The sequence below is a fragment of the Fringilla coelebs genome (assembly GCF_963513975.1).
Source record: "Fringilla coelebs genome assembly, chromosome: 3".
Taxonomy (NCBI): domain Eukaryota; kingdom Metazoa; phylum Chordata; class Aves; order Passeriformes; family Fringillidae; genus Fringilla; species Fringilla coelebs.
In genome coordinates, this window is record NC_140030.1 from 66,935,281 (window position 1) to 66,961,633 (window position 26,353).

General features: G+C 37.1%; 1 protein-coding gene across 1 annotated transcript in view; it reads left to right on the plus strand.

Moving 5' to 3' along the window:
• The window catches only part of STXBP5 (syntaxin binding protein 5), a 101,822-nt gene that overhangs the window by 22,485 nt on the left and 52,984 nt on the right, over positions 1 to 26,353 (plus strand). The window contains exons 3-7 of the mRNA XM_084202121.1: positions 5,298 to 5,379; positions 6,089 to 6,189; positions 17,733 to 17,867; positions 18,994 to 19,057; positions 21,428 to 21,511. Coding sequence (XP_084058247.1) covers positions 5,298 to 5,379; positions 6,089 to 6,189; positions 17,733 to 17,867; positions 18,994 to 19,057; positions 21,428 to 21,511 — 466 coding nt within the window. The remainder of the gene's footprint in view (positions 1 to 5,297; positions 5,380 to 6,088; positions 6,190 to 17,732; positions 17,868 to 18,993; positions 19,058 to 21,427; positions 21,512 to 26,353) is intronic.

The following is a 26,353-nucleotide window of genomic DNA, read 5'->3' on the forward strand; positions in this document are numbered from 1 at the left end:
TATCTAGGAGTGAATATTAAAAGCTGCCTTGGTTTCAGATTTATCTTAATACTCGTGAGCTATTGTAACAGTAGCAAGTGTGATACCCAGTCTGTCTTTTCTGTATTATCAAGACTTTTTATGACAATGTAATAAATAATGACGCCAATATCTGTGTAGTGATAATTTGGAAAATAATTTAAATTATAAATGTGCATGTATACCTCAGGGTAACCGGCCCCCTGAGCTGAAAGACAGGGACAGGAAGCAGAATAGACCCCCTGTAATCCAGGATGAAGTAGTTAGTGACATGCTGAGCCATTTAGGCACTCTATGGGACTGGATGGGATTCACCCAAGTGTGCTGAGGAAGCTGGTGGAAAAGCTGACACAACTGCTCTCTGTCATTTATCATCAGCCCTGGCTGCCCGGGAAGGTCAACCGGAGGCTGGCCAATGTGGCGTCCGTCCACAAGAAGGGCCAGAAGAAGGATCTGGGGATCTACAGGCCTGTTAGCCTGGCCTTGCTGTCCAGGAAGGTTCTGGAACAGGTTATCTTGAGTGTGATCACTTAGAGGAGAGCCAAGGGGTCAGGCCCAGCCAGCCTGGTTTAGGAAACTGGGTGACAGGCATGAGGGGCAAGGCTGTGGATGGTGTCTGCCTGGACTTGAGCAAAGCCTTTGACTGTTTCCCACAGCTTCCTTCTGGAGAAACTGGCTGCCCGTGGGTTGGACAGGTGTACTCTTTGTTGGGTTAAAAACTACTTGGATGGCCAGACTAGAGGGTGGTGGAGAATGGTGTCATGTCCAGTCGGTGTTCGGTCACAAGTGCTCAGGGCTCAGTGTTGGGCCAGTTCTGTTTAATACCTTCATTCATGGTCCAGATGAGGGGATCACTGATGACACTAAGTTGGATGGGAATGCTGGTCTGGTGGAGGGTGGGAAGACTCTGCAGAGGGATGTGGACAGGCTGGATTGATGTACTGAGGCCAGTGCGATGAAGTTCAAGAAGACTTAGTGCCGGCGCTTGGCTTCCATCACAACAGGCCCCTGCAACGCTGAAGGCTTGAGGAGAAATGGCAGGAAAGTGTCCAATGGAAAGGACCTGGGGATGCTTTTTAGCAGCTGACTGAACATCAGGCAGTGTGTGCCCAGGTGGAAGGCCAATGGCACCCTGGCCTCTATCAGCAGCAGTGTGGCTGGCAGGGCCAGGGCAGTGATTGTCCCCTTACCCAGCACTGGTGAGGTCACACCTCGAGTGCTGGGCCCTCCCTACAAGAAGAGCATTGAGGTGCTGGAGCGTGTCCAGAGAAGGACTTGTCCTCAGGTGCTACGGGGAGCAGCTGAGGGAGCTGGGAGTGTTTAGCCTGGAGAAAAGGAGGCTCAGGGACCTAGGAGACCCTACCATTGTCTACAGCTGCCTGGAAGGAGGAGGTAGCCAGGTGGGAGTCAGCCTCTTCTCCCAGGCAGCTGATGACAGGAGAGGAGAACATAGCCTCAAGCTGTGCCAGGGGAGGTTTAGTTTTGAGACCAGGGGAAATTCTATCATGGAAAAGCTTGTTAAACATTGGAATGGGCTTCCCAGGGAGGTGATGGAGTTACCATCCCTGGAGGATGGTTCAGGAAAAGACTGGAAATGGCACTCAGTTCTATACTCTGATTGATAAGGGGGTGATTGGTCAAAGGTTGGACTTGAATAACTTAGAGGTCTTTATAAATCTAAATTCTGTGATTTTTTTGATGACTGCCTTATGCTAAGGGCTGAATTGATAGCTACAGATTTTGGACTGTTTTGTATGTCAGATGGGTCAACCACAGGTGAAGAAGTTGTCCCTAGTAATCCCTAGGTCTACTTAAAGTAACTAAAGAATTAAAACAAAAACAAAAAAAAAACAACCCTGGTCTTCTTTCTCTGACTTTCATAAGCATTCTGGAATTAATTTTTACTTTCAAATGTGTTTTCTAAGGGCAGATGTGCACTGAGTTGCAACTATGTAGCTAAGCTATAAATAATACTAATAGCTTTAAAAAAGTATTTTGAGGAGACAACTTGCATATTGCTAAAAGAAATGCTTGAAGTATAAGCTTATGTCTGAAGCTTGTTTGAAAAAATATCTTAGGGAAATGTTGCTTTTTCTCGTAAACTAAAGTGAATTTAGTCTTATGTGATATTAAATTAAGGTCATACTGTGATTTCCTTGTGTATTACCTTCACTTCTGGCAGTTATGAAAATGAGCACTAGTGCTAGGACATGAGCATGTTCTCTTTTTCTTCTCAGGCACAGCTGTTTTCTCAAAGCATATGTAGTGAAGACACTGAAATGCTAGGGTTAATTTCCAAATGGCAGTGGGGAACATGGAAGCAATATCCAAAGGTACAGTTTAGAAGCTATTAATTTATCCAATTCCTTAATATTTTGAATCAGGGATGAAGCATGAGTAGTAGAATGAGCTGCTTGGAATTGAAGGAGCAGGGATGGGTCTTTGATTAGAAAACTGCTCAGAGCAGAGTATTTCCTCTAGAGCTACCCAAGGTCTTTGGCAGAGAGTTTTTCCTGTCTAGAAAATTAAAATGCTTTGCTCATCTTGTCATTATTCATTATAATTTTTGCCCGTTTTGGGAACGAGGATGTAGTAGATGATCACTGCTTAGTGCAGTGAGCTCTCTTGCCTAAAGCACGCATACACAAGTGCAGCGGATTTGGGCAAACTGCATTCCCTGGGCTGCTGCCTGTTTTGTGTGCTCGAGAAATGCTTCGCATGTGCTGAAGCGGACGTGTATTATCCTTCTGCAGTCAGCCTTTGTGACATGCTTTTTCAATTCAGCATACCCTGCAAAACTGGGAGGCTTTGCATTGCTTTAGAAAAGAAGATTAATGCTGGTTAGGAGGATGATATTAATTTGAGATGAGAAGAATAATTTTAGCTACTAGGTGAAAAAGTGAAGATGACATAATCCTTGAGTAAAGGAACTACATAGACTAGCTGCAAGAACTGTTTTTGGGTTTTTTTTTTTAATGACGGCAAGCACTATAGAAGAGGCCAAACTATATTCACATCTGGCTGTGAGGTTTCCACTAATTTGTCAAAGAGAAATTTGCTCTGAATATTTAAAACTTGTGTGGTCTTATTCCCAGTGCTGCATATTTACTGATTCCTGGAAAATGTGGAAGAATTTTTTGTTTTAAGAAACATTGAAATATTCTTAATAAGGAAATTTTTACTGACTAGTTATAACAGTGCTTCCAGAAATATTAGCATCAGAAGTGCTTGCAGAAAGCATCTGAGGAATAGAATTTGAAGGAAGAAGTAACTGGAGCAGTCTATGGACTTATGTTTTTCTGGGTCATATTCCTCTTATTTTGAAGCAAGGTAGCTGCAAAGTCTTAATTCCGAATAAACTGCAGGTTTACAAACAAGGTTTGCATTTAATTATGTTGGAAAATGTTGTTCCAGGGAGGGGCTGGGAAAATATTTTATTAGACAACTACCTGTGTCAGTGAAGATAAACAAGTTTTAAAATTTAATTCCTGTAAGCATTTGAATTTCACATTTGAAAATTGTTTTTGTCTACTTGTGCAAATAATTATTAATTCAAGCGAATGCAGATGCATGAGCAAGGCCGAAGGCAATCAGCTTTGAAACTTATGTTATTTCTTATGGGTTTTTTCAGTGTGGCAATTTGTGTAGTCAATCCATACATTAAAAGTATTCTGAGTTTCTGTAGGAAGGTATTGTTTATTGGGGCAACACCGTCTCCACTCTTCTTTCTGCTTTTTAAGCCATAAACTGTGACTGGAATACAGGCAACTTCTTTGTAAAAAAAACTTATTGATAAGAATGTAAAATAAAAGCAAAAAAAACAGGTGAGGCTCGCTGACTCTTTAAGTCCTTCCATGGCAGAACAAAATTAAATTACTAATTCTGTTTGGGAAAAAAAGCTGGTATTAAGTTAGGTGGATTATTCAACATCTGTCTAGTGTGTATCTCGCCACATAGCTGGATGTTATGCCAATTCATTAGTCTAGAAGAATGTGATTCAAGTTGAAAAGTTAAAATATAGCAGTGTGTTGAAGCAGACTTCTCCCTGCTGTTGTACTTTTTTACTTTACCAGCTTAGAGGCTGAGCAGGAGATGTGTTTGAGTTTTGATTTGCATGCAGCCTAATAGTCTTTTCAGCCCTTCAACTGTCCGTAGAGTGAATGCACATGTTTTCTAAGAATGTGCATATTATCCACTTAGGTTTTATTTAGCGATTTCTCAGTAAATGGAAAGCTTGCAGAATGGGTGAGAATTTTACTGTTTTATTAATTTTTAGCATACATATACTGAGATAAAAAATTGTACATATATTCCCTGTTTTGCATAAAACTTTGGAATAATTTCTTTTCTTCTGATTGCTAAGGTGATTCTTTAAAACAAGAAGTGCTCAGCGCTGACAAATTATAGTCCAGAAACCCTGGGCATACAATGATGGTGAAATACTGAGCAGTTTGCTTAATTCCTCTCTTATTTCTGCTTGATCTCCTAGACATTGGAGACCTTAATTTTGTATCAGAAGCAGGTGCATAACCACATTTAAAATACAGAATGTTTGCAACTAAAAAATGAGTTAAGTATGGAGAAGTGGAAGAATCTGTTTTGCTGTAGCTTCCAGCAATATTCGTTATGGAAAGATAGGACTGATTTATGTGTGAGGGTGAAAATGAGCAAGGTTTTGCTATCTCATAGCTGGTGTGAATCCAGGAAGTCTTGATACAGAGATCCTGAAAATTTACATTATACATAATTTTCCATTGACTCCTCCATATTTTGACTACTGATCTTCTCATCTCTGTCACAGCAGATTTTTTTTTAACGTGCCTTTCACTTTTCAGGTCTTTTCATGCTTAAGTAATGTTTAAATGGAGAGAAAGATCCTTTGGCATTTGAAAAATGTAATAATTTGTTTATGATGCTTATTTAACTTAAACTTCCTTCAATCCTAGTCCCGATATTTAACATTATTAAAATAACTGCTTCATCATTCCTCAAGTTCTTCGTGATGAAGAATCCTTTGAATATTTTTAAGTTAAGCAGTTATACATAAATTTTTATATTTCAATGTAGGCCTTTCGATTTCTTTGTGTTACTTTGAGGCATTTATAAATTACTGTCTTGGTAACTATTCAGCTCTGTGTGGTTAGGTATGTTGAGTGCACTAGCTAGAAGCAGGATGTTAGCCTGTGTGAATGTGGTATTAGTGAAAGTGAAAATGTTGGTGATGCTGTGCATTTTGTTTGTTATATACAACAATTTTTCCTTAATGGTACTAATTCCAGCTTTGGTCGGCCAGGAGTTGAATGCTACTGTCAACATGACAGTGGAGCTGCAGTAATCCAACTTCAGTTCCTGATTAATGAGGTTAGTAAAATGATTTATGTGTCATTCAGAGACGATATGGAGCATATTTTCTTTAATTTTTCATTAGGCAAGTATTAAAATTAGCTGATTAAAGTGGTGTAGCACAAATAACAAACTGTAATAACAATTATAATTAAATTAAGTTTTTAAGTTTTGGAAAATGCTTGATTAAATCCTGAAAATATCTTGGAAGTGGTGAAGTACTTTTTCAATAGTACTACCAGTTTCAGTAGGTAGTTAATTTTATTTTGATCGAGTTACTGTCTTAGACATGAACTGAATACTGTCGCCTCAGTTTCAGACGTGTGTTTCTAGGGATGTAGCAGCTGAGATTTGACAGCAGCCCTGTTCTTGAACTAGGGATGGCTTTTTAGAGGGATCTCGCTAGCTTTGTCAGCACACAGATATTAGCAGTCCTTGCCTGATTTCTCTGCAGAGGTGGGCATGAGGAAACTGATGAGCACACACTGGAAAAAGCTACTTCCCATCACCTCTCAGTATAGCACCAAACATGAGTGAGCTGAGCATGTGATCACATCGCTTACCTCACTCCTACTACTTAGAATTTAGCTGTGCTATGGTGCTGATGCACATACATTACATATTAATTACCAGGATGAAAAATGCATCTATAAGTATTTCCACAGTGATGCTACACTGTTCCTAGGGCTATGAAAACAAGCTGACTAAAATCTTTTTGTTCTCCTAGGGAGCTCTTGTGAGTGCCTTGGCTGATGACACCTTACACCTGTGGAACCTGCGCCAGAAGAGGCCGGCTATACTTCATTCCCTCAAATTTAACCGGGAACGGTAGGGACTGGTTGTTGTTGCGGTGCCCTTAGCACCACACTATGTGCTATTGTAAGATCAGATCTTATTGATGCAGTCCAAGTCATAACTTGGTACATAATTGAAACTGGGCTTCCACTGGGTTTGAATTTCAATCTGTTGGGCCCCAAAGTAGTTGTGAATAAGACACACTGCTGACCTAAACTGAGATGCCTTTTCTATCACTTTGTGTTGCATTGCTGAACATCAATTTTCCTATCTTTACAAGGCGGAGGGGCAGAATAATTTGGATGTATGTCTTCAGAGGAATTTTGGAATGAGAGAAAGTGTGTGCACCAAAAAGACAACCAGGAAGACTGGTCAATTTTTTTACCTGGAATTTTTTCTCCCTTGATGGCAAAGCAGAATTATGCAGTGTTAGAGCTCTTGTTTGTATCAGAGTAGCTGAAAACCACTTGTATTTTGACTAAAAATTTTTATGCTCAAGTAATAGAATTGTAAGCAAACTAGAGTGACATTTAAGATGAAATTTCTATAAGTCAGTTGAGTAAATTTCTGAAAAACATGTCCTTTGTTTTAAAAGCAAGTATTCCTTCCCTTTTAGGGGGTATTCCTTCTTTTCCAGTATATGTAAAGTCACAGCTGAAATGCTGTGTTCGCTTTTCAACAGTATGCATTAGAGATGGATTGCTTGGGGAGCTCAGAGGATACTAGCAAGAACACAGAATAATCTGTCTCTTGTATTTCTTTTGAATAGGGCAGGAGGTAATACATTTTAAGTAATAAATAGCAATAGAAAAAGTCAAATACTTATGTAATACCTCCTAATGTAGTGTCATGCCAAGTGCTTAACAAACTATTGGGTGGGTGAAATGGTACCCTTGTAGTTTTAAAGAGCAGGTTATGAACAAATTCATCAGAAACAACATAATTGCAGATTTCTGGGGTTTCTTTGTATAGAGGATTAAGTGATTCTAGTTCCCTTTTGAAATTATTTCTGTGATCACTGTGCATAAAATCTGACCAGGGCCTGTAGGAATAGGACAAGGGGTAATGACTTCAAAGTAAAAGAGGGTAGATTTAGATTGGATGTTGAAAGAAATTCTTCATTGTAAGTGTGGTGGGACACCATAAGTGCTTGCCCAGAAAAGTAGCGGGTGCCTCATCCCTGGAAGTGTTCTAGAAGAAGTTGGATGGGGCTTTGCTCAACTATCTACTGAAAGATGTCCGTGGCCACAGGAGGTGAGTTGGACTAGGTGATCTTTAATGACCCCTTCAGGCCCAGACAATTCTGTGATTCTGAACTGTTGTACAGAAAACAGGAAGCTTTCTTGACTGAGCCAAATTCTCTGCCCCAAAGGAGTGGCATAGAAGTCAAATGGAGGGAAATGCAGTTTATAACCACTAATGTAATGAGGATTGTCCAAATGTAAGAGATACAGTAGTGTGTCCAAACTGAATTTTCTACTTCTCCCTTCCTTTTTTTAGTGACTTTTCTCTTACTTGTAGTGTCTACTTAAGTGTCAGTGTAAAAGTGGGATTTGTATCCTGAAACCACACTTAAACATGGGCTTCTAAACAATGCTCTAAAGCAGGTATCTGATTCTGAGTAAATCTGTTGTAGGCTGGCTTAGAGTTTTAGATGTGTGGTATCTTTGGTTAAGCCAAGTGAAAGTTTTAAACTATCCTTTTTTCTGTAAATGTAATGATGTTACTAGCAAAATCCATCACAGGGAGTTGAGTGGGGGTAGAAAGGAGTCTTGGTCACTGATGTTGCTTTAGTGGCTGACTTAGTTACAAATTCTGTCTTGCCAATGTAGGTAATGAGAGCATCATAGTTACCACGAGTGGTGTAAGCATAGCTTGAGACAAGGGCTTATTCTTCTAACAATTTTAATTTTAAAACATCTGTTATAATAATATATGAAGTTATCCAGAACACTTAAGGTTCCCAGATCTGTACCTTGTCATAGCCACTTAGGTCATGCTGGATGACTGTTAACCATTTTCAAATATTCTGTTTTCTTTTGACTAGTTCATAAAATACAACTTTATAAAATAACATGTAATTTCATTATCAGGTAAATATTTTGATTTTAACTTGAACTGCAAAAAATTCACTGTTGAATAATTCTAAATAGGGGCCTTTATAACACTTAGTTCTTTATAATGCATTGTAACTAATACTCTCAGTATGCTGTATGAATCTGAAGTAATGGGCTTTTCTTTGGTCAGTTTTATGCTATATACAACTAAGTTTATTGAGAAGAGTGTTCATGATGTAAATTAGTTATGCACAGTCCGTTCTGTGAGGCCTTTCTGGAAATGTGTCAGGGGGCTTTGGATGTCTTTGGTGGTTTTAATCCCACCCTCTAGTCCATGTCCACTTCCTGCCACTTGTTCCTGCATTGTACCGTGAAAGTAAAAGTGCCTCTCCATCTCCCCTTGACCCCCCTTCTCCAGAAAAACCTTGTTCTTTCTAGTGGTGTGTTAATGCCAATTGTCCTTGGATTTACCAGCAATTCTTGTCTGCTAGTAATAACAGTCCTTGGCTGGCTCCACAGCCATCCAATTATCTGTGTTTGAGACATACACATTAGTCCCTTAGCTTCTGGGAATCAAGAGCTCAAAGGGATCTCACTGTGGGCTGCTGTTCATAGGGTTGTTAGACAATGGGTGTCAATATGCATTAGCCCCTTATAATCAGGAGCTCAAAACCAGCTCACTTTGGACCACTGTTTATAGGGTAGCAAGAGAGTGGGCTTTAGTTGTAGTAATTTTCCATTCTGGCCAATTTGAGTTGGTAACTTTATTTGCCTGTTCAACAACAAAATATTATTCCACTTGTGTTGTTATTAAAAAAAAAAATAATTCCAAGGGTGTTTGGTAAAAGCAGATGTTCATCAGATGCCTGTTAGTTCCTGGGAACCGACAGTGTTTGTGATAAGCTCAAGGGGAGTTTAGTCCAAGTGCACTTCATCAAGGCCAGGGCTTAATGAGCATTTCTCAGATCAGAGAAATTGTTGTCCTGGGTGGCAGAGGCATGCAGTACCACAACCCATACCACAACTAAAGTCAGCTCCTCTCAGCCTCTACATTCTCAAGTCATTAAGCTGTTATAGACCTAATTAATAAAAATTTTAAAGTACTTTATGTTGTGGGAATTAAGATCTGTTCATAAGGACAGCAAACTTCTCAAACAGGACTTATTTGAAATATTTTGTGCACTACAACACAGGCTTATAACTGTCTTTTCTAATGATACTTTGTCAGTTTGTGAAGAGAGATTAGATATCTTACAACTCATTATATGATGGAAGCCATGATTGCAGTGGCATCAGTATTTGCTCTAGGACTCTGCTGAGGTGAAGGTTTAAAATTATTTAACTGATTTGGTTTATCTGGAAGTGTGTTGAAATTGCAGAAAAGCAGTATTTGTGTCCTGTAACAGCAGTTGAACTTTAAACTGTCACAGGGGAACTTTTATTCAGATTTTGTTTCAAAATAGCTAATTTATATGTAAGGGTTAGATTTGATCTAAAAAGTTGTGGTTAGCATAGAAAGCTAACTGTAGCAGTTAGCTACTCAGATGAAAGGATTTTCTTAGTCTTGAAAACTATTCTTTAACTGTGTTTAAAAAAAAATAATTAAAAAATCAAGTGATAAGGCCATGACTTCATTAACTAATACTGTAGTCTTCTGGCACAGCCTTCTAACAGCTCTGCCTAATTCCTTTCTTTTAGTCATGTGGAAGAACTACTGCCCAATATCTAACAACACAATTTCTAGATTTCACATTTGTTTATCCTGTTGGTAATTGAATTTTGTTGCCTCACTTTCAGGTGTTTTAAACATCTTAATATGTTTGAACAGAACTAGCTTGTTTATAAATGCTTCTGTTGTGTGTTTAAATATTTTGTAAACTTAGCTGAAAATTTGAGTTTTAAATCTGTAAATTATTTCAGAATGCAGTCTCTAGTATATAACAGGAAAGTGATGTGAATTCTTGCTTTTCTACTCATGAATTTTAAGAACAAGGAGTGGTGGAAGAGGTGATTCTTTTTAATATAATTCTGTGCCATTACAGGCCCTGTTCTGATACATGGAAAATGTCTTTGGGTGGCTTACATCAATCTTAGATTTGAGCAAAACATTTTTTTTAAAAGCAGTGGCCAAGAGGCCTGAAGGATGCTGCTTTCTCTTGAATCATTAAATTAGTAAAGAATCTGTAGCTAACAAACTGACCATTAATGGATTCATAGCTCCTCACTGCCTTTTGTAACAGGGAGAGTTAGTAATTTGAAGCAAGTCTTCCGAAGCAGGAATTGGTGAGGTTTTACATGTCTAACAAATCAGTTAGCTGAAGTTACTGACAGATGTCAAAAGCTCAGTGCAAAACATGCTAGTTCAAGTTTTTTAGCCTTTTGTTTGCTGCATTTGTGGAGGTTTTGCAGCTGCTTTATGTTATAGATACCAAATGAGGGTTGGGAGACAGTAGACCGATGTCATGCTTGGCCACTGTTCCTTGACTGTGGGAAGCAGTGTGTAGGGGCCAGGACAAAAATGCATAATGGTGTGGAACAGTTTTTGTGCAACTTGTCATGCAGAAGTGTCTAAATACTACCTCTTTTCAGAATGCATAATTCAGTGTGTGAACTCAATATCTCAGGTTTTGTACATCTCTAAGATGGCTTCAGTTGATCACTATCTATTTCCTTTGCCATCTGCGTATCTATGTATAACTATCTTAAACACAAGATTGTTGTGTGTTAACAAGTAAGGCAAGATTCATGTCAAACTCAGTAGTAAATATAAATGTTTCACTAGGCTAGCTCTGAAATAAGTGTAGTTAAAACATCTTATTAGAATAAATATTGAAAGCATGTTGTGAGATACATACATACATTCATACATAACTGATCTGGCTCCATGCCTGCCATGCAGAAGCTGTTAAACTTGATGCTGATCTGAGGTGTGAAAAGTCAAACATGCATCACTAACCAGCCAGGGACTTTGACAGATCCTGTTTGAGAGGGTGGAGTGACAGACTAGCTTGATTGAAAAAAGAAAAAGTAGCATGGGATGAAATATTTGAGGCCCCTTTGCCAGCCCCTTAGCCAAAGCAAACCAGCTTTGTATGCAAGTATGAAAAATTTGTTTCATTTTCTGAGACTTGCATCCTTCCTGAGTTGACAAAAGAAAGTTTGTCTTTATGGTAAGTCACAAAGCAAGAATGGCATAAAAATAGAACAGAGTGTTTTGTGCCAGTGCTCTGCATATCGATCTCTGAATGCCTTGATAGCAGTTTAATTTTTAATATGTCAACTTCCGTGCTGTGGGATTTTAATAGTTTTCCTCAACATGAAACTGCATAATTTAGAGTTACAAAATTATGCTTAAAATATCTTTGGCTTTGTATCCTGCTGTAAACAGCAGCTTTAGCATTGTGTTTGGAACACTGTCTATGGAGAGTGGAAAATCCTGCTCGTATTTACTTATTAACAATAAGATTATAAACTTCTGTTGGCACATATGTTACCTTGTTGGATACTGTAACTCTGTATACTCAGCCTGTGCCTTAGCAGACTTGGGAGTTTTCGTTCACCTTGAATTTATAAACTGACCAATTCTGCCACTTTGTGGATAACAGAAGGACATACAGGTTGTCTTGCCTATGAGAGCAGGTGGTGATAGACATTGTTTATGGGGTTTTGGTTCATTTTTCACACATACCTAAATTTTTGGGTTGCGGTTTGTTTTCTTTTTTTCACACTTTTTAAAGTGACTCTCTTCAGAGTGAGAGGCAACAATCACCTGGTTTCCTTGCCTTGATGGTGTCATGCAAAGCCTTTTACCTAGTGAGTTCAAAATTTTAACTTGGTGATTCACTAGGGCATGTAATTGGAAGGAATTTGATCTTGTTTCAAAAAACTAGCAGAAGAAAACATATTGGCTGTCTGGATTTGTTATACATGTGAATGTTTGTTTCACAAGGATCAAATTGCTTTGAAAAATGTTTCCTTGAGGCCATGCATGCGTGTGGAGTTCCACGTGTCAGTGTGGTTGATGGAGCTGCAGTTGCATCAGCTGCCTTCTTCTGCCTTTAGCGCTGAGGCAGAACCAAAATGCTGAGTCCTGTCGCTCAGAAATTTCAAATTTCAGAGAAACAGTTTTTAAATTGCCTCAGTTGCCCTCATAGCTATACCTTTCACACTGACTTTCACAGTGATAAGAGGCATATAATGGCCAACTGCCACGTTCTTGGGCAGAATTTGACCTCTAGTCTTTAAGTTCTGCCTAAATGACAGGCTTCTCCATCAGCGATAGGAATAATTTTTCTGCCTCGTGTGGTAGGGCTCCATCTCTGACATGGCCATTTTTTTTCTGCAGTTTGAGTTTGTGACTCCCTACATGTCTTTTGAGAAAAATTGTTTGAAAACTAAGAGAATTTTTCAGTATTGAAAGAATTTACACAAAACACTCAAAAAATCTGAAACTTTCTTACCGCTGATGAAACACCCTGCACTATATATTTGTGAACTCCTCTTGGTGTGTCTGACATGCCAATGGTCTGTTACTTTTTGTGTCATCCCAAGACAGTTGAGTATCTTGCTCTGACACATGCTTACTCCATCTTGACCCCCCCGATGTTCACCACAACTCAGATACTGAACACAGGCGCTTCCCTGCTGCCTGAAGAGGCAGAAATTCAAGGCAGTGGATTTGGGGAAGCAACATTTGGAGTGCTGTTGGGGGATATAAATGGAAATCAAATACCTGGTTCATTTTCTACCACATTTGCCCACATGTTTTTTTGGTGGGACATTTTGGGATGCATTGAAGAGCATGTTCTTTGGGATGCATCTTCCTCTGCTTATGCCTTCTGGTCTTTGAGGCCTTTTTTGTATGGGTAGATGTTCTAAGCTTATTGAAGTTATCAGATGTGGAAAAAGACCCTTTTGCAGCAGTCAGGCAGTATCAAAGCTGCTGCTTGCTTCTATCAGAATGTCATTTTGACACTGGCTTTTGACTTTCAAAGCCCATGGAGGACTTTGGCAGGAGTCCATGGATTTGGAGTCTACACTAACATCGGAATTAAACTTCTCAGCTTCTGAATTTTATGAGGTGCTATCTCATACATGAAAGGTTGAGGATAAAGGTGTGCAGAATACAGCTTTGATAGCTTAATCTTTTGCTTTTATTTTGCTTATACAGTAATGATCTGAGCAGCTGTGTGCTCACAGTTACTGCCGACCTATAATAATAGCCTGAGGCACTAGAAATATTTTAGTGACTTAACAATAAAACCTGTTATCAGTGTTTGTCATACTTCAAAGTATTTGTCACTGTGCTTTGTTAAAGCAGTGAAAAATTCTGAAGTATGTATAATGCTTCATAATGCAGTAGACTAGGAAAAGGTTAAGATTAATTTAGAAGGATTTCTGCTGTCATAATAATACAGTCAAGTTAACAGCCTGCCATTTTTCCTTAGCATTTCCTCTTAAACTAATTCTTTGAATAATGTATTAATTTAATGAATTGTGTTCTTTAATATTTCTGTAAATAAATTCCTGTAGGTAGTATTATCACTTGCTGAACTAATTGTTTTGATATATGTTGTGAAACAGCAGCAATTAAGATTTTTTTAAATATCTTTGACAGATTATCAGAAAAGTTACATGGTCTGCAGTTAACAAAGGGAATCCTTTCAGCAGGTCAACAAAAAACTTATTGAAGAATTTCCTGTCATTTCTAAGACTCTCCCATAAGTAATATCCTAAATTAATTTTGATTAGTGGAAGAACAGTAAATATTTTATCATTGTTTTTCCCTGTGGGTGTGTCACTTGCTTTTCTGTATATAATTTTGTTTTCTTGAACTATTGGTTCAACTTTTATGAATTAATTTTGCAAGAAAGAAAAATCTTGGATTTGCTTTTTTTTTTTTGAGTGGTGGGGAGGGAGCAGCTTTGCAAATATGTGTGTGGTGAGGATGAAGATTTTGTTCTTACAGTAAATTACAGCTACAGGAGAATTTAAAACTATCCTGACTGCTTTGGGGTTGTATAACAGTGCCTCATTTTAGTGGTGATGTTAGTTCATACTAAAATCTTGCTGTAGATTTCACATTGAAAAGATAAATCTCCTTAGAGCATTTTTTTTCTATAAAGGGTTTTTTTCTCTTTGTGAAGATATGGGAAAGTGAAATATTTGAAATGACATGCTGTGCCTTGTACTGGTTTATGCTGAAACTTTGGTCTGTTTCACAAAATGTACTACGCTTACTGAGGGAGCCGAAATTGCCTTGGAGACAACATGAGGAATCTGTTGTGCCATGAAAGAGCTGCCTGCAAAAGCCTGCTTTCTGTGACTGCTGGCTCCAACAATCCCAGGCTGTCGCTTTAGATCTACAGAACTGGACGATTTTAAATCATAGATGCTTCTATTTTAGTATTTTTGGGCAGAATGGCTTGCTACAGGAGGAAAGTATGGCAGTCTGCTTTTGATTCCTACATTGTTTTCGGGCAGTTGGGGTTTGTGTGCAAGAAAGATGAGTACAAAATTTTTTCACCTGTAGTCTTTTTGATGTGTTCTCAACAATTGATTACTTTTTTCACTTTTATATATATATATATCCATTCACAAATACTAGGGAGAGAGGGGGAAGACTGCTCGAGTTGTAGAGATGGCTAGAGGATTATATGGCCAATTCTGTTTCTCTTGATCTTCAAATACATTATGGATGAAGTATATTCTAATCTGGTGGCAAAAAGATAGATTTCCAAAAGGAAAATCTTCATTTTCAGAACAAAAAAATGCTGTCTGTGGCCAAATGTCAAATAATCAGGTATTGCATCACTACCAAGAAGACTCTAACCTTTTGTGTCCATCCTCCAAAAGGAGTTTGAATCCCTTCAATCATCAGTCCAATTCTCAGCAGAACTAACAAGGCTGCTCAGGCCATTCAGATGGTCTAGCTTCACTAATTTTTAGTTTTTAAGAGGGCTGTAACACTTCCGAAGTTTTTTAAAGTATACATGGCTTAAGGTGAAGCCTTAATTCGTGAAGAGTGAAGCTCAGTGCATGAACTTTGATGTTGGAAATATTATTCTGTAAATTTTTAAAATAAATGCTATTATCTGAAATGAGTCATTAAGTCAAAATATAGTGGGGTTTCTGAAAGTTGGAAGACATACAGTTTTTCTATTAAGAAAATAATTTTTTTTTTTTGTTTGCAAATGGAGTAACATTTACAAGATTCAGGGAGAAATGTTGGTTCTTATAGCAGGAACAGCATGCTATTCCTTTTGGATTTAACTAGTTTTTCTGTGAAATAAAGGATCTGGGAATATTTCTTAGTTTATAGAAAAATCACAAAAGTCTGATTGTAGAAGAATGGTAGAATACTTTGAAAAATAAGGTTAAGAACTCTGTTATGTGACTATTCTTTCAATTTTGAAGTCTTTTCAACCTCCTGCCTTTGAGAGTTTGTAAATATTTTGTGAAGCTATTTGTTCTCTTCGTTTGCTATTAGCATTGAATCAGTTCATTGTTTGCTAACTCTTGACAAAATTAATCTCAGTTGCACAAAGGAGACAGTAAATTGAATATCCCTGCATATTCAAGAAGTGTATCAAGAATATTGAGGAGCTTCTTTGAATGTTACCCTTGGGCTATAACAGTCAAAACGGAATGCCAAACTTTTATTTTTGCCCACTTTGAATGATGTGAAATAGATTGGTTTTCATAAGGAAGGCGTTGGACAATTGTAATTAACAAGATTAACTTGCTAATCAAGACAGGCCTACAACCCTGCTACTGATTATTTTTTCTGGCTGCTAGGCCATGGTTTTGGATCCAACTGATGTGGTTGCCAGCTGCTTCTGGCATGTGGAGTGCTGGCACAAAAAGCCTCTGTGGTGTTGCAGAATGCTGAAGGTTCATCAAATCATTCTGCCTGCCTAGGAAGAATGTGTACCAATGTATGTAATTTAGCTTCCATCAAAATCCTTTTTTTTAAAGGATGTTGGGGAAACACATGTTTTCAACCTGTGGTGGTTGCATATTAATGTGCTTTGTTAAATGTGTTACAAACTCTGCAAGTTGAGTTGGAAGGGCATTTTAAATCATGTATGTAGTAATTTTTTTTTCTGTCAAACATCAGGGAAAAAGTTAATGCAGTCTTTTATTTAGGCATAAATGTTCAAAGACCAGAAATGGAGCTGGAAAGCAGATAGATTACTATTTGCTTGAGCAAAGTCCATTTCCTAATTAGGGAGAAATAAGTGGAAAAACCCCAAGATCCAGAGGTATCTGGATCTGAATCCAGGTGGTATCACTACAGAAGTTTTAGCTTTTGACACCTGCAGTACAAATTAACATCTCTTCATCCACAGCAATTTCTCTCTTTGCTGCTGTTAGATTTTCCTTTCAGCTCAAGTTGGTGTGCGTATGCAGCATCTAATGCAAAGGATCTAAAGCTGTTCTTTGCATAAATACTTAACAGGCTTGTGAAGTGATGCATGGATTTGGCAATAAGCAACCCAATTGGGAGCAAACAAGAACATAAAAAATTGTGAAGCTAAGGATTAGAGCCGACAGAACAAATTCTTGTTGAATAATTGTTTTACCTTATCACTAAAGCATTTCTGAAAGCCCAAGTTTGGTAGCTAAGTAATTTGGCAATTTCTTTCAATGTCAGACCCTGTCAGATTAAAATGGTTTAGAGGTTCCAGAAAATTTCTAGACTCCAGTTTTGAGTTAGCATTCTGTCAGTTTGTACAGACGTTATTTCCTTATCTTGAAGAAATAGTCAACAGTAATCAGGACCCAAGGGTGCAGAAATAATCAGGTTTTCAAATGCTAGTATTTGTGCTGGAGCTACAGTCAAAGAGGAGTCCTCTGCTGGTACATACAGTTGTCAGCTTTTGAGTCTTGTGCTGGTACACCTTTCTAGCAGAAGAAAAAACTAAAAGGCAGAAAATTAAAACATGATTGAAGTAAAGCTACAGTCTGAAATTTAAACTACTTTTAAAGTGACTTTTATAATTGTTTAGGATTATTCTAAGGTTTGCTCTTTAGGCATTGATTTGGCCTTATGTGAACTTGCGTTTTTGAGTTAAATCTTTTGTCTGTCTCCTTACTTGAAATCAGCCTTATCTGCATGTGAAAACTTCTAAAATCCTTTGCTCTTTAAAACTTGAAATAGATAGATTCCAAAGAGAGATTTAGAGACTATAGGAGTATTGTATTTTAAGTTTGACATGACAGCAATCAAATACCTTCAAAAATTTTTAAAGGTGACTGTAATTTCTGTGGTTTTTTGAATGATTTATGAGTTTTAGAATACCTTGCTTTCTATTTTTTGTTCAGCCTAAGGTTCTACTTTGTCTGTTCATCTCTTACTTTGGTCATGTACTGGCTTTTCTACTTTACCTCAAACTTGTCGTATATATTCCTGTTTGCCTGTTTGCCTCATTTCTACCTTTTGGTAGCATAGACCTTGCAGTGTAGGATATCAAAAAGACATTTCTTTAATTCCTTTTTGGTGGCTTTGTCTTTCAGGATAACATTTTGTCACCTGCCTTTCCAAAGCAAATGGCTCTATGTGGGCACTGAAAGAGGAAACATTCACATTGTCAATGTGGAATCATTTACTCTCTCAGGCTATGTCATCATGTGGAACAAAGCCATTGAACTGTGAGTTTAACCAATTTTTGTCTGTGGAGGGGAGGGAACAGCAATATCCCAGCTGTTGATAACATCAGTTGCAGGAATATTATTGTTATCTAGAGAGGCCTCCATTTCATCTTACTGCACTACATACACTATCAAAATACATAGTCATGTAAACATTTTTATTTTCAAGAATGTGAAGCGCTAATGTTAATATATGTTTCTGCCATTTAGCAGTATTTTATCATAGCTCCTGGGATAGACATGGAAATAGACAAAATAGACAATATAGAAATAGATGTAAAAATCACTATGTGTTGGGATAAAACAGAAGAAAAAATAATATACATTAAAGTATGGTGTGGTACTTGGACAGCCATGTTGGGGATTAAAGACCAAAGTATAAAGATAATGCATTTTTTAAGAGGGCTGATGTATTCTGAATTGGAAGTGAGTTTCTGAAATGCAAATTTAAATAAGTCTATTCCCAGACCAAAATACATTTTATAGCTATTGTCACTGCATCTCCTTTTTTCAATGTTAAAATTGTATGTACAAATATAGTGGTTAGTGGGGGAAAGATGTAGTTGTGTGCTGCTCTTTCTTGTGCTGGTGTTTTGTTCCCAGTACACCTTCTTTCCAAAAAACATGAAGTCTATCGCTTGCCAGAGGGTGTTGAAGCAAACACAGCTATGTATTTTAGTCCATCTTCTTCAATATCAGGAAGTCCACATAAAGTGTTAATTCTGTCTTATTGTAACAATGGCCATCTTGGGCAGTTTATGAAGAATGGCAAAACCTGTGTTCCAGTGTAAAATAAATATTTCATCCTACAGTGTCACAGTGTTCTGTAACAGTGTTCTGTAACAACAGATGTTAAGGTAAAATATTTAAAGTTAATGGTTTGGGGTTTTTTTTTTTTTTTTTGATAGGCAATAAATTAGTCTTTCCTTAAGACAGAAACTAAGTGTCTACAAACAGATGCAATATTTATGTGCTTGAAGATAAAAGTAAAAGTAACTCCATTTTGAAAGGTCACAACTTGCTTACATGGAGTCTGTATCTGCAGAACCAGTATTACTTCAAATCATTTTGAGATACCATTTACAGCAGGGGACAGTTCTTTCTAATGGAAATATTTCTTTTTTAGGTCATCCAAATCTCACCCAGGACCTGTTGTCCACATTAGTGACAATCCAATGGATGAAGGAAAGGTAGGATGTTTTAAAGACTCTTCAATATGTTATTTTCACAGCAAGACTCTTTTAAAGTATGGATACCACTGCTATTTGAGGAAGGATGAAATATATGAAGACAACAAAGGTTTTAGGCCTTCTTTGTAAGTAACATAAAGTTACTTTGTTGAAAGTAAATAAAACCAAGTACAGACATGAGTGTAGGACACATTACTGGAATGAATCATCTTGTAATTTGAAAACAGAGATGAAAATGATTAGCTGCAAAACTTTTGGAAATAAAAGCAAAGACTTTTCCTTATGGTAATAAAAATTAAGATGTCACAAAAAAACCAATCAATCATAATCAGAATGCTTAAAGTGTGATGGAAATTAATTCCACTTCATCATGCTCTTGTGTGTTATTTCACAACTTTAAAATGCTTATTTATGTAGCATATTTTTATAAAATACCATGTTATTTGTCTTTAGATTAACTACTCTGAGACAGAGTTTTGTGGAATTTGACATCTAACTCATACCCTCATATTAGGCCATTTATTATGATCCCTACATGCTGTTTGCTGATGAAACTGGCCTAGAGAAAAGCAAGATATTTCAGAAATGTAAACAAAAATATGTGAGAAAGATCTATGCATTAGACTTGTATTTTCATTCTTATGTGATAGTATTAACGTAATCATCTGTTCATCTTAAAAAGAAGTTTTACAGTGCTTGTTCTTCAAGCCCTTGCAAGACAGGAGTCCTTGTCCTGAGACATACCATTTTGCTTACTGGTGTTCTACAAATGCTGGAGAAATATTTTTTGTCTACTTTGTGTTTTTCATGTCAGTAGTAGACTAAATTGGAAAGAGGGAATGATACCATTGTCTTAGCAGTGGTTTGAAAGCTTTAGCTAGTTATCTACCCTAAACACCTGAGGTTTCAGTCCAGCAGAGAATTTAATGAGTAGAGGTTTTTTTATTAGTTTGATGTTCACTGCAGTAAGTGAATAACTAATGGGTTTCTCTGTAGAATTAGGTTTGAATCACATTCCAGGCTGATGGACTCTAGTACATGAATGCAATGAAGCTGTAGTAATTTCAGGAAATACAAGTGATCAATTTATTTTGAAGTATTCCACCCCACATCTAATTATTGTCAATTAAAGTTTAAAAATTACTGGTTTTATTAATCAGGCTGTAAATCAGTGTTTTGGGATCTTGACCTTATGCTTTTCTTATTTCCTGTAAGAAAAACATTACTAAAAAAGCCCCGTGTAGTTGCAAAAATCCCCCATGTGCATACTTTTAAAATGTGTTCATGCTTTTAGCTTTCTAATCACAGTGGATTTTCTAATGTTTTAAGTTAAAATAGAAAAATTATAATACATGGCATATGATAATTTAAAAATATTCTTGCCTACATATACGTAATGTTAATGGGAAAAATGGAATATTCACTTCTACTAGATCAAACATGTCTAATATTTATTTTTTTAGTGCTGTATAGCACCAAAAGAGATGAAATCTTTTATTTGTAAGTTTGTAGGGCATCTGTTATTTTTGTACTGGAGACAACTGTGCACCTTAAAATCTTAACATGCTGAAAAGACTGTCCAGGCAAAACCTTTAGCTGTGGCACTAGATTGTTACTACTGCCTTATGTTGGACATGGTTTCTTTCTTTTTCTTCCATTAAGAAAAGTAGCAGTTAAGTTAGGAGACTGAAACACTTAAATAGCAAATGATGTGTTAGACCAACTGTTATGAGCAATTTGAGTCTTCACTCCCTGCAGTAAAGATTTAAACTTGCTTCTTGCAAAAAGATTATTTGGGAAATTATCTACTTCAGTTTATCTAGCTTTTCACCCATGAAAAAATAATGTTTTTGAGGTTCCCTCAGCCAGTTATCTCAATTGTGATTAACTTCTGGAGAAACTTCATAGTACATAGTTTCTTTATAGACAATAAATTCTTACTGAGAACTTCAGGGGGAAAGTTGTATTCTTCCAGCAAACTTAAGCAGAATGAATTCCAGTGAGGAAAACGCACAATAAAGTTGTCCTTTTCAACAGCCCTTATTTTCACTCAGGGCGGAATACACAGAGCAAGGGTTAATATAGATCTTTCTGGAACTCAAAGTGATTTCCAAGGAAACTTCAGAAGGATGCTTTCATTTTCTTCTAATTTTGCATGAATGTCCATTATATATTCTTGAGGCCAATAAGTACAAAGTAAACCTTTCTAATGTTGAGGCCTTTGCCTCTTTAATTTTTGTTTTTTATAACTACTTGCTGTTACTATATGTACTATTATGCTGCATATCTTTTTGGACAAGAACCTCAGGCATTGCTAATTATATCATTTTGATTTTCCTTATAAAGAATTAATGTATCTTCTTATTGCAGCTTCTGATTGGGTTTGAATCTGGGACGGTGGTACTATGGGACCTGAAGTCAAAGAAGGCAGATTACAGATACACACATGATGAGGTAGCAATTTTTCATCTGCATTACTTACTCTGAGGATATAATTCACTACTCAAATGGCGACTTTTATTATTTTTTAATCTCCTGCTTCTGTCACTAGTGGATCAATAAGTAGGTGTCTTTGAAATTGCAAGTACTGGAAATTTTCTGTAAAAGAGCAGTAGGGCTTGGATAATAAACTCCAGACCAAATAACTTCACTGAGTTTAAGTTTGTAAAGTAATGAATGGTGGCATGTATTGGATTTCTTCACTAAGCTTTTAGATCTTATTTCTGTTAATTGTGTGACTTTCACCTGTGTTAAGGGCTTAAGTTGAAAGAGGATGGTTGAGCAATTTCTGTAATTTGGAATCTCTCACATGTTCTGGGAACTGGTAGAGAAAAGGACAGAGGAAGATGCCACTAAATAAATAGTCTCGCTACAACATTTCTCTAACCAATCACCTTTTCTCTGTAGAATAAGATCTTTGAAATAAGTCTGGGGGAGGTTTAAAAAAACAATGGCATTAGGTACTATTCATTTCTTTAAAACTTGATTCTTGAGAGAACAGACTTTTTGAACAACTGAGATTAAGAAAAATGAGTCAGCATAATATACAAGTTGATGTATTTAATTTAAAATAATATGGAATTGGTCTTGATTGCATTTTGTTGACTGTAAAATGGCTTTGTCATTGTTCAGTACCAGCTTTAGGGTTTTTGTGGGGGGAGGGGGATGGGGTTGTTAGGTTTTTTGGTGGCAGTTCTGGCTCAGTACTTGTATGGGTATGTATTCTACCAACCAGGAATTTGCTTGGAGGAGGAGGCTCTGAAGCAGTCTAAGCCTTAGATCATCAGAGATGTCCATATAAGCCCCAGAGCGTGTTATGCAAAAACCAATTTTTTTCCCTTCTGTTTTCATTGCATGAACCGAATTAATTCCCTTTATCTGTTTTTTTTTTATAAATTTACTTATGTCTTTATCATATTTTTCTTCCTAGACCTCTTAGTTGTTGTGTTCCTCTCTAACTTTTTTAACCATTCTGTTTTGTCTTTGTTTTGTAAAACAGAAACACTGAGCAGCATAGTATATATGAAGATGTGGGCACACTGGATTTATCATGTGGAATAATTGTCTTTGGCCTTGCTTTCTTTTTCTCTTGATCTTGATATTGGATTAGCTTTTTGATGCTGCAGGCATAAAGCAGATGCTTCCTTGAAACAACCAGCTATAAAACCAGAGACTCGTTCTTCAGGTGTTACCTGTGAGGTCAAAGTCCTGACATTTAGGCATTGTTTTCCATTGATATAGTTGGACAGTAAAAATTGAAGTCTTTCTGCAGTTTTTCACTGAAATCCTGATTTCTGCTTTGGGTGTGGTTTGGTAGTGTCAGCAGACTTTACTGTCTTAATATTGTTGTTCTAATTTTCCAAGTTGCTTATGAATAAACTGAGCAGATGAGATCCCTGAAGGTCTCTCCCATTTAGCTTCATCCATGAACTAATCAATTAGTGCCAGCCTGTCTTTATTGCAGATTGCTTTACTTCCTTAACCAGTTATTTATTTGTTCAAAGCTATCTAATCTGTTTAGTTTTAGCTTCCTTTGACATACGTTGTTCAAGGACTTTGAAAATTTTGTAGACAGCTTAAGTGGTGTTTCCATGAACCTCATGCCTGTTACCATTCTTGGAGGTTTGTTCGACTAGAATTACCTCTCACAAAAAGCATGCTGACTACTTCTATCTGGTGTACTATACTCTTTCATTCATCAATTAACTCTGTTATTTATTAACATTTTGTTGCAGTTTCTAGAAACTTCCTTAAGGTAGACACCATGCTGCTTATTCTGGTTTTATTTTTTTAATTTTGTGGTCCATTTATTTAAAAATTAACTTAATATCTGTCTCACTACTTTTTGGAACCAATTCTGATTTGAGAGGCTGCAGAGATCAGTGAATAGTTCAGGTGTTAGATATTTTAATTTCTTTAGGATTTAGAAATGAATGCATCTAGATGTTCAGTTTGAGTTTTTTGATTGCAGAAGTAGTAATGAAATATCTCAGGTCAGACCCAGTAAAGAGATGTGTTTATCATAATTTGGGATTGATTAGGAAGGGAAGAGAAAAAAAGTGACAATCTGGTAATGTAGTGGCTTCCTTGCTCACAAGAGTGCACGCAGAAGACTGAGTGGAGCAGTGCCCTGTCTCAAGAGATCTCTGTCTCTGATTACTGTAAGGCAGAGCACAGAAAGTTCTTTGCCATTTTGTTCCCCGCTAACAAACTGTGCGAATTTGGACATTTCTGTGCAGAGAATCTTTCTGGCTAGTTTCTTGCTGATTTCCTGGTTTTGTGGCGTTGTTAGAGAACTTCTTTCATGCACTGACTGTAAGGGCAGTGTTCCATCATGAACATGTGTGCCAACCTACCCTCAAGGGACAGGGAGCATCTAACGTCACAACATGCTTCACCTCTTCTCTCACTGAGGGTAATCCATGTGACATTCTGCCCCGTAGCAGGAGCAGGATTTTAAGCCTCAGGTTTTATGCACTTGGTTCTCTGCTTGTTCTTGATGAGGGCTCTTCTGAGTGAGGAGTTGACAACCAGTAAGAAGAGAGCTACTTAGTCCAATCTTGTCACGTTTGCCATCTTAGTGGGTGGCTAGGCTTCCTCAGGCATCATGAGCAGGGTGGCCTGGACATTGATATCATAAAGAACATTTGCTAGAAACTTTGCCATGGGATTGGTTTCCTCCTCTCTCATCACTCTGTAGTTGATGTGATTCTTAAAGCATATATCTTGAACGTCTCTGCAGTCTTTTACCATCATTTGATGAAACTTTCTTAACTCAAAACTTTGGATGTGTGCAGGGATCCAAATGTCATCCTTTCTTCCTTAGCAGAGGAAGATCATAATGAGGGTCAAAATTTCTGTGTGTCCAGAGGTCTGTGGAAAGATACCTGTCATTTCCTGAGGGAAGATGTTGAATCCAATTATATGGGTTTGTAGCTTCCTGCTTGGTTTCATTTCAAATGGCCTGACCTTTAGGAGGCTTTCTTGAAGCAAATTCCCATGTTGTGGTAGGGCAGTCTCATTTGTTGCCTGAAAGCCAGGTTAATGGAACGCTGTGCACACTTTCTTCCTGTCTGAACACGTGTGCATTCCCAGCACCCTGGGCCAATAGCTGCAGCACAAGGACACTCACCACAAGGACAGGAACAGGTGGGTAACATTAACCATGGCTGGGGGACACGGCTCTAGGTCATGATTAGGGTTAGTGCTGATTGCTGGCATATTCTTTGCTCCAGAATATTCTACTTACAGGAAAATTCAGAGGATTTAGCTATAATTTGTGCTATAATTAGCTATAATTTTAGCTATAATTTCTATATTATTAATTAAATCCTGAACTTAAAGTAGTATATATTTTTTATTATAACAGTAATATTTTGAATATTTAGAATTAGTTAGAGTAATGCAAAAATGTAACATTCTGAGAATTTGGAGGAAATTATTTGTACATAGTGGAACTGCAGCTGTGAATGAACTTTTGTTTAGAAAATTTCTTTGAAACCCTTTCCTCAAAACATCCCTTTTTGTCTTGAGCAGGCTCAATGAAACAGTAAGACTAAATTCCTTTTGCACCATTCTTAAGCCTTTTTGTATGCAGATGTTGGGGATTTAAGTAAGCTGTGAATTTGTAATGTGAAATACAGTTTATATTGCAATCATTTCCCAACTTGTATGCTCATAAAAGAAATGAAACAAATTTCTCAAGTATTGCTTTTTCCTAAAAAAAAAAAAAAAAAAAACAAAACAAAGATGAATACCTCAACTGGAATTTCTGAAAACTAAAGCTTATTTTATAATCAAGTCCGTTCTTCAAGTAATATTTTGTTTGTTCTGATGTCAAGTAAGCTTTGACAGCATTAACTATAATGCATTATAGATTACTATTTTTAGACTCAGTGTTATGGTACATGGTTGAGTGTAAGAGATTATTTTGGAGCATTAAAAACATGTCAAAGTAGCTTGTGGAATTAAGAGGACAGGAGAAAGAGAAACAACCCCAGTATGTGACTTGCCAGAAACCAGTGTGTCAATGTATTTCATTTCATCAAAACAATCTTCATGTTGTATTGTCAATTAAGTCTCATTAGCTACATTTTTTTGTTTCTTTTCTTCCTTTCACAGCATTTTTTCCTCTTCCTTGGGTTGTTGACAAGAGAATTAGCATAGGTGCACCCAAGCTATAAAATACTTTCTTTGTATATTTTGGTGAACTGATAGAAAAGGAGTCAATATCATCATCCATTCATGTTTAAGCAAAAATGCTGCCCATATCCATGGAAATTATAGGACTGTCATAATAAGGCTGTGAAATCTGGATAAGATACGGTAAATAACCAGTCTGGTTTGCAGAATAACTAATCATGGACTTTGCCAGTCATGCACAGTGTAGTTCAAGCTCAATTAATGTCACAAGAGTAAAGGATCACTGAGAAATCCAAGGAATTATGAAAGGACTTATCAATGTCTTTAGTGAGTTGCATATTTGCAGTAGTCTAAATTTGGTGTCAGAAAAGTAGATTAAAAAATTTCTCTTGAAAACAGGGTAAACTGCTCATTAATAACTTTTTTGTTTACATCACTGAAATCTTCCATGTACTGTTTTGGTTTTTGCTGGAATAGGTTTAATTTTTTTTCTAGTACCTACCAAAGAGCTGTGTGTTTAGATTCACTATGAATAACTTTGATAACACACTGATGTTTTAGTTGTGCTGAGTACTTCTTTTTATTGAAATTATTGTACTGTTCTTACCTCAACCCATGAGTTGTACCATTTTTTTTTATTCTACCCTGCATCCC